The following is a 17,683-nucleotide window of genomic DNA, read 5'->3' on the forward strand; positions in this document are numbered from 1 at the left end:
CTGTGCAGGGTGAATACTGGCTTCTTTATGTTTACACTGTAATTTAGATTTCCGTTTGAACACACCCCATCCAAATCTAACTCTCTCTGCACATGTTACATCTGCCCCACCTGCAGTGCAACATGGTTTTGGCCATTAATGTGCTTTTTTTGGTTTGCTAACAAACCTTAGTAAGGCTCTTTATCTGTCACATTACTTACCTAAGGTGGCTACTGCTATAGTGTAATTGTCTGAGGCCATCATCAGTCCTGTCCTGAATGCAGCAGCTTGTAATGATGGTACTGACTGGAATTTAAAGACCATGCTTACGTCTATTTATGTAGTAGCTTGTGCTTCTTTGAGACCCATTTTAGCGTCAGTTTGAGTTAGCAAGGCTGTTGAAATATGTATGGTTGAGGCAACTGTTAGAATGGTTAGAAAGAAGGACGCTAGGACCCAGGTTTATCAACCCTTGGAGAGTGATAAATAGCACTGTGATAAAGTACCAACCAATCAGCTCCTAACTTCCATGTTACAGACAAATGAAAAATGACAGTTAGGAGCTGATTGGTTGGTTCTTTCTCACCGTGCTATTTATCACTCTCCAAGGCTTAATAAATCTGGGCCTAGGTCTGAATTAGTGATCCTGGTTGTACAGATCCAATAGACATCTGATGGGATGTGGCTTTGCACGCTGGTGTCAACTAAATGAAAAAAAGGAAATTATAACGTTAAATACTTCTCTTAATTCATTCGAGGACACTGAACTTCCCGCCATTTCTTCTATAGTTCTTGTAAAATGGTTTTGTGAGTCTGATGTAGTTCCAGTTTCTCTCATCTCCTGTCCTGTGGAGGGCAATAATCCCTGCAGGGTGTGCATATTGAAGAACCTGTAGGTCAAACATGTGGAACATTATAACGTCCCAAATTCCTGAAGGATCTCTGTATGCTATAAGCTCACAGTGTTTTCTCTAACGTCCTAGTGGATGCTGGGGACTCCGTAAGGACCATGGGGAATAGCGGCTCCGCAGGAGACTGGGCACAGCTAAGAAAGAATTAGGACTACCTGGTGTGCACTGGCTCCTCCCACTATGACCCTCCTCCAGACTTCAGTTAGAATCCTGTGCCCGACCGAGCTGGATGCACACTAGGGGCTCTCCTGAGCTCCTAGAAAAAAAGTATATGTTAGTTTTTTTATTTTACAGTGAGACCTGCTGGCAACAGGCTCACTGCATCGAGGGACTAAGGGGAGAAGAAGCGAACCTACCTGCTTGCAGCTAGCTTGAGCTTCTTAGGCTACTGGACACCATTAGCTCCAGAGGGATCGACCGCATGGAACTGGCCTTGGTGTTCGTTCCGGGAGCCGCGCCGCCGTCCCCCTTACAGAGCCAGAAGCAAGAAGAGGTCCGGAAAATCGGCGGCAGAAGACATCAGTCTTTTTTTATTTTACAGTGAGATCTGCTGGCAACAGACTCACTGCAGCGAGGGACTAAGGGGAGAAGAAGCGAACCTACCTAACTGGTGGTAGCTTGGGCTTCTTAGGCTACTGGACACCATTAGCTCCAGAGGGATCGACCGCATGGAACCGGCCATTGGTGTTCGGTCCCAGAGCCGCGCCGCCGGCCCCCTTACAGAACCAGAAGCAAGAAGAAATCCGGAAAATCGGCGGCAGAAGACATCAGTCTTCACCAAGGTAGCGCACAGCACTGCAGCTGTGCGCCATTGCTCCTCATACACACTTCACACTCCGGTCACTGAGGGTGCAGGGCGCTGGGGGGGGGGCGCCCGCGCCCGCGCCCTGAGAAGCAATAAATACACCTTGGCTGGCAAATATATCACAATATATAGCCCCAGAGGCTATATATGTGATAATTACCCCTGCCAGAATCCATAAAAAAAGCGGGAGAAAAGTCTGCGAAAAAGGGGCGGAGCTATCTCCCTCAGCACACTGGCGCCATTTTCTCTTCACAGTGCAGCTGGAAGACAGCTCCCCAGGCTCTCCCCTGTAGTTTGCAGGCTCAAAGGGTTAAAAAGAGAGGGGGGGCACTAAATTTAGGCGCAATATTGTTTATACAAGCAGCTATTGGGGGAAAAATCACTCAGTTATAGTGTTAATCCCTGCATTATATAGCGCGTTGGTGTGTGCTGGCATACTCTCTCTCTGTCTCCCCAAAGGACTTTGTGGGGTCCTGTCCTCAGTCAGAGCATTCCCTGTGTGTGTGCTGTGTGTCGGTATGGCTGTGTCGACATGTGGGATGAGGAAGGTTACGTGGAGGTGGAGCAGAGGCCGATAAATGGGATGTCGTCCCCTGTGGGGCCGACACCAGAGTGGATGGATAGGTGGAAGGTATTAAACGACAATGTCAACTACTTACAAGGCTGGATGACGTAAAACTTCTCAGCCCGCGCCTGCCCAGGCGTCTCAAAGGCCATCAGGGGCTCAAAAAAGCGCCCGTTACCTCAGATGGCGGACACAGATGTCGACACGGAGTCTGACTCCAGTGTCGACGAGATTGAGACATATACACAATCCACTAGGAACATCCGTTACATGATCTCGGCAATAAAAAATGTGTTACGCATTTCTGACATGAACCCAAGTACCACATTTTTTTGGGGGAGAAAAAGCAGCCAGTGTTTTGTTCCCCCATCAGATGAATGAATGAAGTGTGTAAAGTAGCGTGGGTTCCCCCAATAAGAAACTGGTAATTTCTAAAAAGTTACTGATGGCGTACCCTTTCCCGCCAGAGGATAGGTCACGTTGGGAGATATCCCTTAGGGTGGATAAGGCGCTCACACGTTTGTCAAAAAAGGTGGCACTGCCGTCTTAGGATACGGCCACCTTGAAGGAGCCTGCTGATAAAAAGCAGGAGACTATCCTGAAGTCTGTATATACACACTCAGGTGATATACTGAGACCTGCAATCGCCTCAATAAATAGTGCTGCTGCAGCGTGGTCTGATACCCTGTCAGATAATATTAATACTCTAAGACAGGGAAAATAGTTTGCTAACATAGAGCATATTAAAGACGTTGTCTTATATATAAAGGATGCACAGAGGGATATTTGCCGGCTGGCATCCAGAATTAATGCAATGTCCATTCTGCCAGGAGGGTATTAGAAACCCGGCAGTGGGCAGGTGATGCTGCCTATAAACGGCACATGGAGATTCTGCCTTATAAGGGTGAGGAATTGTTGGGGATGGTCTCTGGGACCTCGTATCCACAGTAACAGCTGGGAAGAATTTTTTTTTTACCTCAGGTTTCCTCACAGCCTAAGAAAGCACCGTATTTTCAGGTACAGTCCTTTCGGCTTCAGAAAAGCAAGCGGGTCAAAGGCGCTTCCTTTCTGCACAGAGACAAGGGAAGAAGGAAAAAGCTGCACCAGCAGCCAGTTCCCAGGATCAAAAATCTTCTCCCGCTTCCTCTGAGTCCACCGCTTGACGTTGGGGCTCCACAGGTGGAGACAGGTGCGGTAGGGGCGCGTCTCGGGAACTTCAGGGACCAGTGGGTTTGCCCTCAGGTGGATCCCTAGGTTCTGAAAATAGTATCACAGGGATACAGGCTGGAGTTCGAGGCGACTCCCCCTCACCGTTACCTCACCTCAGCCTTGCCTGCTGCCCTCGGAGAAAGGTAGTACTGGCGGCAATTCTCAAGCTGCACTTCCAGCAGGTGAAATCTAGGTACCCCTCCTTCAATAAGGCCGGGGTTACTATTCCAAAATGTTGTGGTACCGAAACCAGACGGTTCGGTGAGACCCATTCTAAAATTGAAAGCCTTGAACACTTATATACGAAGGTTCAAGTTCGAAATGGAATCGCTCAGGGCGATTATTGCAAGCCTGGAGGGTATCACTGGACATCAAGGATGCTTACCTGCATGTCCCTATTTACCCTTTTCACCAGGAGTACCTCAAAATTGTGGTACAGGATTGTCATTACCAATTCCAGACGTTGCCGTTGGTCTGTCCCCGGCACCGAGGTATTTACCAAGGTAATGGCCGAAATAATTATCCCGTACTTGGACGATCTCCTTATAAAGGCGAGGTCCAGGGAGCAGTTGTTCGGCGGAGTAGCACTATCTCGGGAAGTGCTACAACAGCACGGCTGAATTCTGAATATTCCAAAGTCGCAGCTGGTTCCTACGACGCGTCTACTGTTCCTGAGTATGGTTCTGGACACAGAACAGGATAAAAAGGGTTTCTCCCGGAGGAGAAGTCCAAGGAGTTGTCGTCTCTAGACAGAGACCTCCTAATACGTATACAGGTGTCGGTGCATTAATGCACGCGAGCCCTGGGAAGGATGGTAGCTTCTTACGAAGAAATCTTATTCGCCAGGTCCCATTCAAGGATTTTCCAGTGGGATCTGTTGGACATGTGGTCCGGGTCGCATCTTCAGATGCATCGGCGGATAAACCTGTCTCCAAGGGCCAGGGTGTCGTTGTTGTGGTGGCTGCAGAGTGCTCATCTTCTAGGGGGGCCGCAGATTCGGCATACAGGACTGGGTCCTGGTGACCACGGATGCCAGCCTTCGAGGCTGGGGGGCAGTTACACAGGGAAGAAACTTCCAAGGCTATGGAAAAGTCAGGAGACTTCCCTACACATAAATATTCTGGAACTAAGGGCCATTTACTATGCCCTAAGTCAGGCTAGACCCCTGCTTCAACACCGGCCGGTGCTGATCCAGTCAGACAACATCACGGCGGTCGCTCATGTACACGACAGGGCGGCACAAGAAGCAGGATGGCGATGGCAGAAGCCACAAGGATTCTCCGATGGGCGGAAAATCATGTGTTAGCACTGTCAGCAGTGTTCATTCCCGGAGTGGACAACTGAGAAGCAGACTTTCTCAGAAGACACGACCTCCACCCGGGAGAGTGGGGACTTCATCCAGAAGTCTTCCAAATGATTGTACACCGTTGGGAAAGGCCACAGGTGGACATGATGGCGTCCCGCCTCAACTAAAAGTTACAAAGATATTGCGCCAGGTCAAGGACCCTCAGGCGATAGCTGTGGACGCTCTGGTAACACCGTGGGTGTACCAGTCGGTGTATGTGTTCCCTTCTCTGCCTCTCTTACCCAGGGTAATGAGAATAATAAGAAGGAGAGGAGTAAGAACTATACTCATTGTTCCGGGTTGGCCAAGAAGAGCTTGGTAACCAGAACTCCAAGAAATGATCTCAGAGGACCTATGGCCTCTGCCGCTCAGACAGGACCTGCTGCAGCAGGGGGCCTGTCTGTTTCAAGACGTACCGCGGCTGCGTTGACGGCATGGCGGTTGAACGCCGGATCATGAAGGAAAAGGGAATTCCGGAGGAAGTTATCCCTATGCTATTTAAAGCTAGGAAAGAAGTGAACGCTAACCATTATCACCGCATATGGCGGAAATATGTTGCGTACTGTGAGGCCAGGAAGGCCCCAAAGGAGAGATTTCAGCTAGGTCGATTTCTGCACTTCCTACAGTCAGAGGTGACTATGGGCCTACAATTGGGTTCCATTAAGGTCCAGATTTCGGCTCTATCGATTTTCTTCCAAAATGGAACTGGCTTCACTGCCTGAAGTTCAGACATTTGTCAAGGGAGTGCTGCATATTCAGCCTCCTTTTGTGCCTCCAGTGGCACCGTGGGACCTCAACGTGGTGATGGGTTTCCTAAAGTTACATTGGTTTGAGCCACTCAAAACCGTGGATTTAAAATATCTCACGTGGAAAGTGGTCATGCTTTTGGCCTTGGCTTCGGCAAGGCGGGTGGCAGAATTGGCGGCTTTGTCATGCAAAAGCCCCTATTTGATTTTCCATATGGATAGGGCAGAATTGAGGACTAGTTCCCAGTTTCTTCCTAAGGTGGTATCAGCTTTTCACTTGAACCAACCTATCGTGGTGCCTGCGGCTACTAGGGACTTGGAGGACTCCAAGTTACTGGACGTAGTCAGGGCCTTGAAAATTTATGTTTCCAGGACGGCTGGAGTCAGGAAGACTGACTCGCTTTTTATCCTGTATGCACCAAACAAGATGGGTGCTCCTGCTTCAAAGCAGACTATTGCTCGCTGGATCTGTAGCACAATTCAGCTTGCACATTCTGTGGCTGGCCTGCCGCAGCCTAAATCTGTAAAAGCCCATTCCACGAGGAAAGTGGGCTCTTCTTGGGCGGCTGCCCGAGGGGTCTCGGCTTTACAACTTTGCCGAGCTGCTACTTGGTCAGGGGCAAACACGTTTGCAAAATTCTACAAATTTGATACCCTGGCTGAGGAGGACCTTGAGTTCTCTCATTCGGTGCTGCAGAGTCATCCGCACTCTCCCGCCCGTTTGGGAGCTTTGGTATAATCCCCATGGTCCTTACGGAGTCCCCAGCATCCACTAGGACGTTAGAGAAAATAAGATTTTACTCACCGGTAAATCTATTTCTCGTAGTCCGTAGTGGATGCTGGGCGCCCGTCCCAAGTGCGGATTGTCTGCAATACTTGTATATAGTTATTGCCTAACTACAGGGTTATTGTGAGCCATCTGTTGAGAGGCTCAGTTGTTTTCATACTGTTAACTGGGTATAGTATCACGAGTTATACGGTGTGATTGGTGTGGCTGGTATGAGTCTTACCCGGGATTCAAAATCCTTCCTTATTGTGTCAGCTCTTCCGGGCACAGTATCCTAACTGAAGTCTGGAGGAGTGTCATAGTGGGAGGAGCCAGTGCACACCAGGTAGTCCTAATTCTTTCTTAGCTGTGCCCAGTCTCCTGCGGAGCCGCTAATCCCCATGGTCCTTACGGAGTCCCCAGCATCCACTACGGACTACGAGAAATAGATTTACCGGTGAGTAAAATCTTATTTTCTGAGAGAAAGATGTAACGTTTGTGTACCTACCCAGTGACTGCTCGATGCATTGCGCCGTCCGTACCCACTGCACGATGCAGTTAATGACTGCCTGATATACCATTCCATGATGCATTTAGCAGCATGGCATCATTCATTGTATCAACCCATCTGCTTTGCAGCACAGCAGATGGGATGATGCGATGAACGACCGCCAGACACGTATAATCGGGCATACACACTATATGATCCACACAGTATATCGTTAGATATATTGCAAACTTTTTCTTAAAGACAATAGAGGTGCAAGAAGAAAAATAGCAAATGTTTCCTTCGTTAATTGCCTGCTATATGCGCATCTGCATATTGTGGAATCTGATAATTGAGTTTCCCGCTATGAGTTGGTGTTACTGTTCTGTATATTGGCACCCTCTTAGCTGTTGGCCAAGTGCATGTATGCCTACATTTATGATCAAGTGGTAAGTGTGGAGGGTGTGGCGATGTGATTTGCTTCATTGTGGCCCTGACCTTGCTGTGTAATACTTCAGTTCACACCATTGCACAGTAGGCTCAGGAATATTATGACCTAAATCTGGATGGTATCAAAATCCCGGCAGTCACCGTTCCGATGGTCAGGATGCCAACACCACCATCCCGATGGTCACAAACCCAAGGGTTCGGGGAAGTATTTTAAAAAATGCATTTTACGTTCATGCTTATTTATGAAAAATATTTTTAGGGGGGGAATTCAATTGTGGGCGTAGGGGATGAATTGCTATTGCCGCAACGTTTTAACGTTAGAAATGGCAGACTGATTTGCACCCTTTATCCAGTCTGGTTTGCACCCCTTTTGTTTAAAAGTACTTGCCACCCTATGGGGTAATGAACACTTTTGAGTGAGAGCCTGCTGCCATAAAGTACAGAAGGTGTTGCACTAATTCGGCTGGGTGAATACGTTCGGCTACAATTGAATTACCCCCTTAGGGTTTGGTTGCCATTTTGTATATTTTTCTTCTTGGTTTATTAATATGTGGATCAGTAAGTATTTAGCATTTATCTTCTGACCTCTGTTGCTTTATATTTACAAGTCAGATTTGTACTGATATTTGCCACTTTAAGCTCTCACAATCACTGACGTTTGTAAATGAATTTTATACCATTTGTAAGTAGGTCTGATACCGGAAATCATTGCTTCTGGTTGTCACATTACCCATTGGCATTCATTCTGTTATGTTATGGGCTTCTTGTGTCATTTGTGTGTGACCTTTATAGATGTTAATAAAATGTATATCAAATTCATGAATGAAGGTTTAGATCTGTAATGTGCGAACCGTAATTTTATTTCCATGGCTGAAAAGAAAATGATTGCAAGGCATAAAACCAACTTTAAAAAAACAAAAACACGATTAATTGAACAGTGCTTTTCCTTCTCATTCTGCATGATTATATATTTTGTCATTGCCCATTCCTAGAGCTGCTTTAATGATAAAGTGTTTTCTACATGTTTCAATATTGGGATGGCTATTACAGAAATAGAGAAATTATGTACATTTATTAATTACTAATTTTATTGAATTGGAACTATTATGCACAGGTTACACTGTTTTGAATTAGAATCACTGTGTGCAGGTTACACTGTGTTGAATTGGAATCACTGTGCACAGGTTTCATTGTGTTGAATTGGAATCACTGTGCACAGGTTACATTGTGTTAAATTGGGATCACTGTGCACAGGTTACATTGTGTTGAATTGGGATCACTGTGCACAGGTTACATTGTGTTGAATTGGAATCACTATGCAGGTTGCATTGTGTTGAATTGGAATCACTATGCGCAGGTTACACTGTGTTGGTTTGGAATCACTGTGCGCAGATTACACTGTGTTGAATTGGAATCTGCGCACAGTGATTCAGATTCTACAGATTACATGGTGTTGAATTAGAATCACTCTACACGAATACATATGAATTTCCGGCGGATGGGATGCTGGCTGTCACTATCCCGACATCAGCATCCCACCCGCCAGAATGCTGGCAGTGGGTCGAGCGCTATGAGTCCCCTTGTGGGCTCGGTGGGTCGCTGCGCTCGCCACAGGATCTGTTCCCACTCTATGGGTTCGTGGACGCCCACGAGTGGGAATAGCCCCTGTTCGCCTGTATTCCGGCTGTCGGCATTGTTGGCTGTCAGGATTCCGGCATCGGTATCCTGACGGACAGGATCCCGACATCCGGCAAATTGATTGCCTCCCCTGTGTGCAGGTTACACTGTGTTGAATTGGAATCACTGTGTGAAGATTTTCACAAATCTGCTATTGCTAAAGATCGCATGTGAAGAGTCGCCTGGAAAGGATAAAAGACGCAAACCGATGCATTTGCAAGTCTGTGTAGGCATTAGCAGAATCGCACTGCATTACCAGAAAATTAACAACATCGACAGTTGTGGCTTACCCCAGCATACTCAAATCAATGAGAATGCAGTTGCACCGGATGCCATGTTTTTGAATACAGCGTTTGCAGATGACATCAGATACACGCCCTAAAAAAGGCCATGACACGCCTGAGTTTTCCCAACCACTCCCCAAAAATGCCATGTTACCACCCACAAACAATCACTTCCTGTAAATCAAAATGTGTTCTCTTTACATTAGGCTGCATATGCAGTGCGATTGCATTTTACCCTTCGCGCATGCGCAATGCATTCGCAGCGCATGCACAGTCTGCTGATTATCGCTCACTGCGTACAATCTCACATTTGCAAACGGTAGTGAATCAGGCCCACTGTATGCAGATTACACTGTGTTGAATTGTAATCACTGTATGCAGATTACACTGTGTTGAATTGTAATCACTGTATGCAGATTACACTGTGTTGAATTGGAATCACTGTATGCAGATTACACTGTGTTGAATTGTAATCACTGTATGCAGATTACACTGTGTTGAATTGGAATCACTGTATGCAGATTACACTGTGCTGAATTGTAATCACTGTATGCAGATTACACTGTGTTGAATTGTAATCACTGTATGCAGATTACACTGTGTTGAATTGGAATCACTGTATGCAGATTACACTGTGCTGAATTGTAATCACTGTATGCAGATTACACTGTGCTGAATTGGAATCAATGTATGCAGATTACACTGTGTTGAATTGGAATCACTGTATGCAGATTACACTGTGTTGAATTGGAATCACTGTATGCAGATTACACTGTGTTGAATTGGAATCACTGTATGCAGATTACACTGTGCTGAATTGGAATCAATGTATGCAGATTACACTGTGTTGAATTGGAATCACTGTATGCAGATTACACTAGTGTTGAATTGGAATCACTGTATGCAGATTACACTGTGTTGAATTGTAATCACTGTATGCAGATTACACTGTGTTGAATTGGAATCACTGTATGCAGATTACACTGTGCTGAATTGGAATCAATGTATGCAGATTACACTGTGTTGAATTGGAATCACTGTATGCAGATTACACTAGTGTTGAATTGGAATCACTGTATGCAGATTACACTGTGCTGAATTGGAATCACTGTATGCAGATTACACTGTGTTGTATTGGAATCACTACACAGATTAAACTGTGTTAAATTGGAATCACTGTGCACAGGTTGTATAAATGAGAAGTGTAAATCACTTCTGTATATGAATGAGATAAAGAGAAAATAGAAACTAATTTATTTCTCTTTAGATGAATATTTACTCTCAACTAGTGTAAAATAAATCTTTACTGCAACCTATTCTAAAATGAGCAGATTACTGGTTGTTATTTTTTGAAACTACATATGCTGGATGTGCTATTTGCTGTCATGTTTCTCCTGTCTATGTAAATACCCTCACTTGTTTCATCTAGCAAGAAGAACATAAGAAAACAAAGGATGAAAATATTGTTCAATGCGGTCCTGGAGTCTCGGGAGCCGGTAACTGGCCGCCGCATGTGTGAACTTTTTATGTTCAAGCCGTCCAAAAAGGACTATCCAGACTACTATAAAATTATTCTAGAGCCTATGGATCTAAAAACGGTTGAGCACAACATTCGTGCAGAGAAATATGCGACAGAGGATGCGATGATGGATGACATGAAGCTAATGTTTCGGAATGCCTGGCACTACAATGAGGAAGGCTCCCAGGTAGGCTGTACAGCATTTGTCATTTATGTCTGAGGAAACCTGCTATCTATAATGGTTACATTACAAATTTCCCTAGTTACTGTTATACTTTTCTGTGAGGACTCATCTACGCCCCGGAGTGGCCTTTAAGCTGGGTACACACATGACGACTGTTAGCCAGACACGTGGCGTTGCTTTGTAAAGCTACATGGCACTGCTGAACACACTGCGCAACCTGCTGTATTGCGGCTGCCTACATCGAGTGAGCTGTGGAATTGTCCCATTAGTTGTGCAGCACATCCAATGGCACAATGCAACCACTCACTTCATGAAACGATAAATTGGGTTTGATTTGAGGGTATGCTCTATATAGCGGTAAATATAATCCATTGCAGATCGCAACATTGCTTGATATATCGTATAGTGTGTACCCAGCTTTACAGATCTTTTCAGACGCTGGCCCCTATTTATTAAAAAGCTGCGGTAACAGAGATGTTTCTTTATTGCAGTGACAAAGTTGCTGATTTGGTGTTTGTTTTGTTTTTGAGCCAATTTTAAAAAGCCCATTAATGTCAGATGCAATTTACCTTTTATCATGGGGTTCCGTTGCTCTATAGCAAATACATGCCCCTTTATAAGATGGAGTTACGTATGTTGTGTCTTGAGTTTCTGTAGATAGGGGGTCATTCCGACCCGTTCGCTTGCTGCATTTTCACGCAGCAGAGCGAACGGGTCCCTGCTGCGCATGCGCCGGTGCCTTTGTGCGCATGCGGCACGGCCGACGGCCGTGGCAGGACAGCGATCGCCTCTGCCTGATTGACAGGCAGAGGCAATCGATGGGCGGGAGGGGGCGATACGGCAGCGTTTAGCCGCCATTTCGTAGGCGCGGTCCGGCCAACGCAGGCGTGGCCGGACCGAACGGGGGGCGGGCCGCAGTGGCTGCGTGACGTCACACGCAGCCGCTGCGTGACGTCACACGCAGCCGCTGCGGGCCGGGGAGCGAGGAGTAGCTCCCGGCCAGCTCGCAAAAGCTGCGCTGGCCGGGAGTTACTTCTGAAGTGCAAAGGCATCGCCGATGTGTGATGCCTTTGCACTTCTGCGAGGGGGGCCGGACTGACATGCGGGGCGGACTAGACCCGTGCTGGGCTTCCCCCTGCATGTCAGGAAAGCTGATCTTAGCTGTGCACAATTTTGCACAGCTACGATCAACTCGGAATGACCGCCATAGAGCGCTAAATAGATTTGTTAATGATGTATGCAAGGTAAATTAAAGCACAGTGTTTACTAAAGCCAGACAGTTATTTGTGCCCTTAGATTACCTTCAGAGTTGCACAATATAACATTAATATTTTGGTGTTTGCATGATACAGACAATTTATAAGTGTCAATCACAAAGGCATAAAAAATCATGTGCATTCTTAGCAGGGGCGAAACTACAGTGGGTGCAGGGGTGCTGTTACTTTACTGCCCATAGGCTTAGCTGAAAGCCAACTGCAGGACCTGCTACCCCTGCACATTGGCAACAGTGCTGAAAAAAACTCTGGCATGCTGTTGCTGGTAGAGATACTCCCAGTGTCACATCTGCTGGTGGCTCCTCAGTCTGTGTCATGACTGATGCTGATGAGATATCACTAGTGAGTAGATGACCAGAGCAGCCCCCAGCTGAAGTGGCACAGTAAGGTAAGTTGAAAACAGGGAATATTTGGGGCCCGTGCAGATATGGGTACAGAGACAACACTTGGTGTTGGAGTTGCATTCTGTAAACTAGGACACTACAGTGGAACTTATTATGAACAGGAGCGAGGGCACTGCTGTGGGGCATACAGTATAACACACAAGGGGCATTACTTTGGGGCATAATATAAATGTTTTTGTTATTCATTTAATCATTAAAAGTGTTTGTTGGATATTATAATATGAGGTCATGACTTTGATGGAAGAAGAGGATGGGGACATGAGTGATGATGGATACTTGAGAATGTTAATGCCTTAAAATGATAGGAGTCACTGAGCACTCCTCCTGGACATCACAAGGCATGGACACTTGGGTGGAGTGCTGCAGACAGTGGTTTCTCTTCAGAAGCATTGGGGAGATGTAGTTATATTTTTGATGGATGCTGAAATTCATGGCGGTTTACTGATACACTTGTAAAGCTGCTAGCCACATGATAAAGAGAATGGCATTGCACATTTATACATACTGCTTTAACAGCATGCTAAAAGTTGTAATATCGCCTTTAAAATGCTCTCGGCAACATTACGAGTGTGTTTCTGTAATGCCGCCATTTCAGTGTCCCCATAAAGATTGGTGACATCACATTTATTGAAAAATTGTATTGTGTCCGCATTTGGGGACACCTTCAAAATGCTACTGTTGGGCCCACAATGTTCTAGTTGCGCTCCTGATTCTTACTACAGGTAAACTTTATGTCCAGCAACAGATTGATTGGTGATCTTCCCCTTCCAGGTTGCATAATATGTATAACCATAAATGTACCGAAGTAATAACCTGAATTTCATTACAGACCTTTATCGCTAAACATTGCACCTTGCCATTGTAGTATCGAGGGCAGAGCTGAAAAGAAAACCTTCTTTTTCATGAATATTGTTATTACGCCAAGCACAAAGTATATGTGAGGAATTGTAAAAAAGTTAATAGATGGACAAACACGTGCTGATGGCATACATAACGTATGCTGGGTACACCCTAAGCGATCCGTCTTACGATATATTGTTCTGACACGGATTGGAATGATGTGTGATGTGTGGATCGTATAGTGTGTATGCCTGATCCCGGCGGTCGTTCATTGCATCGTTCCATCTTCTGCGTACGATGCCATGCTGCTAAAGGCAGCATAGAATGGTACACTGTGCCGCCGTCTACTGCATCATGCCGTATGTATGGATGGCGTGATGTATGTTGCAGTCACTGGGTTCACACATTGTTTGAGTATACACCCCCCCCCCCCCATTCCCCTTTGGCCCCTTAACCTCCCTTTTCCGCAGCCTAAGCCTAAATTCCCCCCCATAGCCTAACCCTAACCTTCCCTGGGGGTACCTAATCCCCCCTAACCCTTACCCCTCGGGGGCCCAGCCTAACCCTCTACCTGAAACCTAAACCTAACCTCCCCCTAAAACTAACCTTCTGACCGGATCCCTGTAAAAAAAAAAACACCTGTAAAAAGTATGATGCCTCTAAAGTGTTTGGTTGAAACCATTTCCTTATTATGTTGAGCATTGTTTTGGTATTAGGTTTATAATGATGCACATGTGCTGGAGAAGGTCCTTAAGGAGAAAAAGAAAGAACTTGGTCCTTTGCTAGATGACGATGACATGGCGTCTCCAAAACTCAAATTAAGTAAGGGTTTGTGTTATCTCCTATCGTCTGCTTCTCAGCCATATGTTATTAATTTCAATATCGGCAGTACATAGAGCGACGTACCATTGTCTCACTTTTCTTCACTTATATCTACGTCCTAGTTTCCGGTTACTTTCAAGGTTTTGTTGTTGGCTTTTCTCTAGCATCCATAAGGGATATTGGGGACTTTAGTACGATGGGTATAGACGGGGTCCAAAGGAGACAGTGCACTTTAAATTTCTTCAACTGGGTGTGCTGGCTCCTCCCCTCTATGCCCGCTCCCTCAGGCAGTTTAGAAAAAAGTGCCCTCAAAAGAGAATGCACATCTCAGAGCTCCAGAGAGTTTTCTTCAATTTCTTGTTCTTGTTTTTATATGCTGTTTGGGCAACAGCATACCTGCTCTGTGGTAGTTAGAGCAGGTATGCTGGGGGGAGGGGTGGGGGGTGGCGGTCACTGGCTTTACGAGGTGCAGAGCCGCTTTCCCGCTGCAGGACCACCGTCCTGAGGGTTTGTTGTTCAGCGGGGCACTGCGCCTTGGCTGTCACAGCCGCAGCACGACGCACACCACTAACACTGCCTGAAGATGACATCTGTGGTGAGCACAAACCGGGGGCCCTGCTAGGGGGGTTCCTTGTTTCACTGTGCGACTGAACGCGGGCTTGGCGTACGGGACCTTCCGTGTAGACTTGCACAAAACCGCTTAGACTAGCAGCTGTTGTGATGTTTTTTAAGCTGAAAGGAAACGTTGTCAGTATAATATATCACTATAGCTCCGGCGCCATTGGAGGGGGCGGAGCTTCCTCAGAGTGAGACCAGAGGCATTTTGGCGCCTTCCACTGCTTACTGCAGTCATTCACAGCACACACAGCGCTTCTTGACTCTTCAGCCACGCTGGATATCTGGTACAGGGTGTAGCAAAGGGGGAGAGCCGCTATTGTACACTATCTGGGTCCTATACAGGACAGAATTTATTAGTATTTACTGTGATATAGTTAGCTGACTAAGGCCAGGGGTGACCCAGTGCGACTAGAGGCACCAGAGGTAAGTCCAGAAGGCTTGCAAGGAACAGCTCTCAGGAACAGACCACCAGTTCTGCTTCCGCTAAGGCCTTAGCATGACGGTGCCCACTCACCCTGAGGGGATCTCGAGGTGGAAGCTCGACTGCGTCACTTCAACCGCGTCTGGGAGGCTTCCTGCCAGGACACCTGGGTCAGAGATCTCGTTTCTCAGGGCAACAAGCTGGAGTTTGACAGTACTTTTCCCCAATAATTTTTAAAATCAAGCTTACCAGCTTTGGAAGATATGCAAGTTACGTTGCAACAGGCCATCCTAAAGTTGGTCCAGTCCCACGTCATTGTTCCAGTACCAATACCGCAACATGGCAAAGGGTTTTACTTAACCTGTTTGTGGTGTCGAAACCGGACGGTTCGGTAAGACCCATTTTGAATCTAAAATCCTTGAATCCTTACTTGAAGGTGTTCAAGTTCAAAATGGAATCCCTGCAAGCAGAGATTGCAGGCCTGGAAGAACAGGAATTCATTCAGCTCCGAGGGTGTTCACGAAGGTGATGGCAGAGATGATGTTCCAGCTCCGGGTCCAGGTAGTCAACATTGTTCCTTACCTGGTTGACCTTTTGATCCAAGCAAGATCCAGGGAGCTTTTGTTGCTCCATATCGACCGAACTATCCAACTTCTGTCACGCCATGGGTGGATCCTCAACTTACAGAAGCTTCTGTTCCTAGAGATGTTGATGGATACTTTGACCCAGAAGGTGTTCCTACCAGAGGACAAGATGAGAACACTTCAGGAGATTGTCCGCATGGTACTCCGACCTGCTCAAGTGTCCATCCATCTTTGCATAAGATTGTTGGGGAAGATGGTCGCCTCCTATGAGGCGATCCTATATGGCAGGTTCCATGCCAGAACTTTTCAGCTGGATCTCCTGAACAAATGGTCAGGTTCACATCTTCAGATGCAGCGGATGATACAGCTGTTGCCTCAGGCCAGGTTTTCCCTCCTGTGGTGGCTGCAGTCCTCCAATCTACTGGAGGGCCGGAGTTTCGGAATTCAGGATTGGACCCTCCTCACAACAGATGCGAGTCTACGAGGATGGGGAGCTGTCACCCAAGGGGCGCAGTTCCAGGGCAGGTGGTCAGCCCACAAAAGCCTCCTTCCGATCAACATTCTAGAACTTCGGGCGATCTACAATGCTCTGCTTCAGGCCTCTCCTCTGCTCAAGGTACAGTCGGACAACGCCACAGCAGTGGTGTATATCAATCGACAAGGAGGGACAAAAAGCAGAGCCTGTGGATAACTGGGAAGTGGACTTCCTGAGTCGTCACGATCTCCACCCGGGGGAGTGGGGACTCCACCAGCAGGTGTTCCAGCAGGTCATCAACCGGTCTGGCTGCCCACAAATCGATATGATGGCTTCTCGTCTCAACAAGAAACTTCCCTGGTATTGCTCACGAACCAGGGACCCACAGGTGAGGGCAGTGGATGCACTGACGTCGCCTTGGCCTTACTGGCTGGTCTACCTGTTTCCTCCGATTCCGTTGCTCCCCAGGGTGCTCAAGCGCATCAGAAATATGGGAGTCCAGGCAATTCTAATTGCCCCAGATTGGCCTCGGAGGGCGTGGTACGCGGATCTTCTGGCCATGTCCGTCAAAGACCTTTAACCTCTACCACTAAGAAGAGATCTTCTTCAACAAGGACCGTTCGTCTACCCGGACTTACGGCAACTTCGCTTGATGGCATGAAGGTTGAGCGGAACATTCTAGCTCACGAGCCTTTCCAAAAAAGGTCATTTCTACCATGGTTCAGGCCAGGAAGCCAGTGACGTCAAAACACTATCATCATATCTAGAGGAGATATGTCTCTTGGTGCGAGGAACGCACGTATTCGCCTGCTGAGTTTCCTTTTGGACGTTTCTTACGTTCCTGCAGGCTGGTGTGGATAAGGACTTACGTCTGGGTTCCATTAAGATCCAGATTTCAGCCGTCTCCATTTTCTTCCAGAAGAAATTGGCAGTGTTGCCAGAAGTTCTGACCTTCTTGCAAGGAGTACTCCACATCCAACCTCCTTTTGTGCCGCCTATGGCACCCTGGGATCTGAATGTTGTGTTGGAATTTCTACAGTCCTCCTGGTTTGAACATCTGATGATGGTAGAAGTTAAGTACCTCACGTGGAAGACAGTGATGTTACTGGCCCTGGCTTCTGCTCGACGTGTCTCAGAATCGGGGGACTTGTCGTGTAAAAGTCCATACTTGTTCTTTTACGGGGACAGAGCGGAGCTCCGGACTAGGTAGCAGTTCTTGCCGAAAGTTGTCTCTGCGTTTCACTTGAATCAGCCTATTGTGATTCCGTCCAGTTCTGACGCTTCTGCTCCTCCGAAGACATTGGATGCTGTGCGAGCC

At 46.9% G+C, this 17,683-nt stretch overlaps 1 protein-coding gene across 7 annotated transcripts in view; it reads left to right on the top strand.

Annotated features, from left to right (window-relative positions):
- The window catches only part of PBRM1 (polybromo 1), a 262,604-nt gene that overhangs the window by 149,920 nt on the left and 95,001 nt on the right, over positions 1 to 17,683 (top strand). For all 7 annotated transcript variants that reach the window (XM_063940622.1, XM_063940624.1, XM_063940623.1 and 4 more), the window contains exons 14-15: positions 10,654 to 10,930; positions 14,162 to 14,267. In XM_063940622.1, the coding sequence (XP_063796692.1) occupies positions 10,654 to 10,930; positions 14,162 to 14,267 (383 nt within the window). The remainder of the gene's footprint in view (positions 1 to 10,653; positions 10,931 to 14,161; positions 14,268 to 17,683) is intronic.

Source organism: Pseudophryne corroboree, chromosome 9 (genome assembly GCF_028390025.1).
Source record: "Pseudophryne corroboree isolate aPseCor3 chromosome 9, aPseCor3.hap2, whole genome shotgun sequence".
NCBI lineage: Eukaryota > Metazoa > Chordata > Amphibia > Anura > Myobatrachidae > Pseudophryne > Pseudophryne corroboree.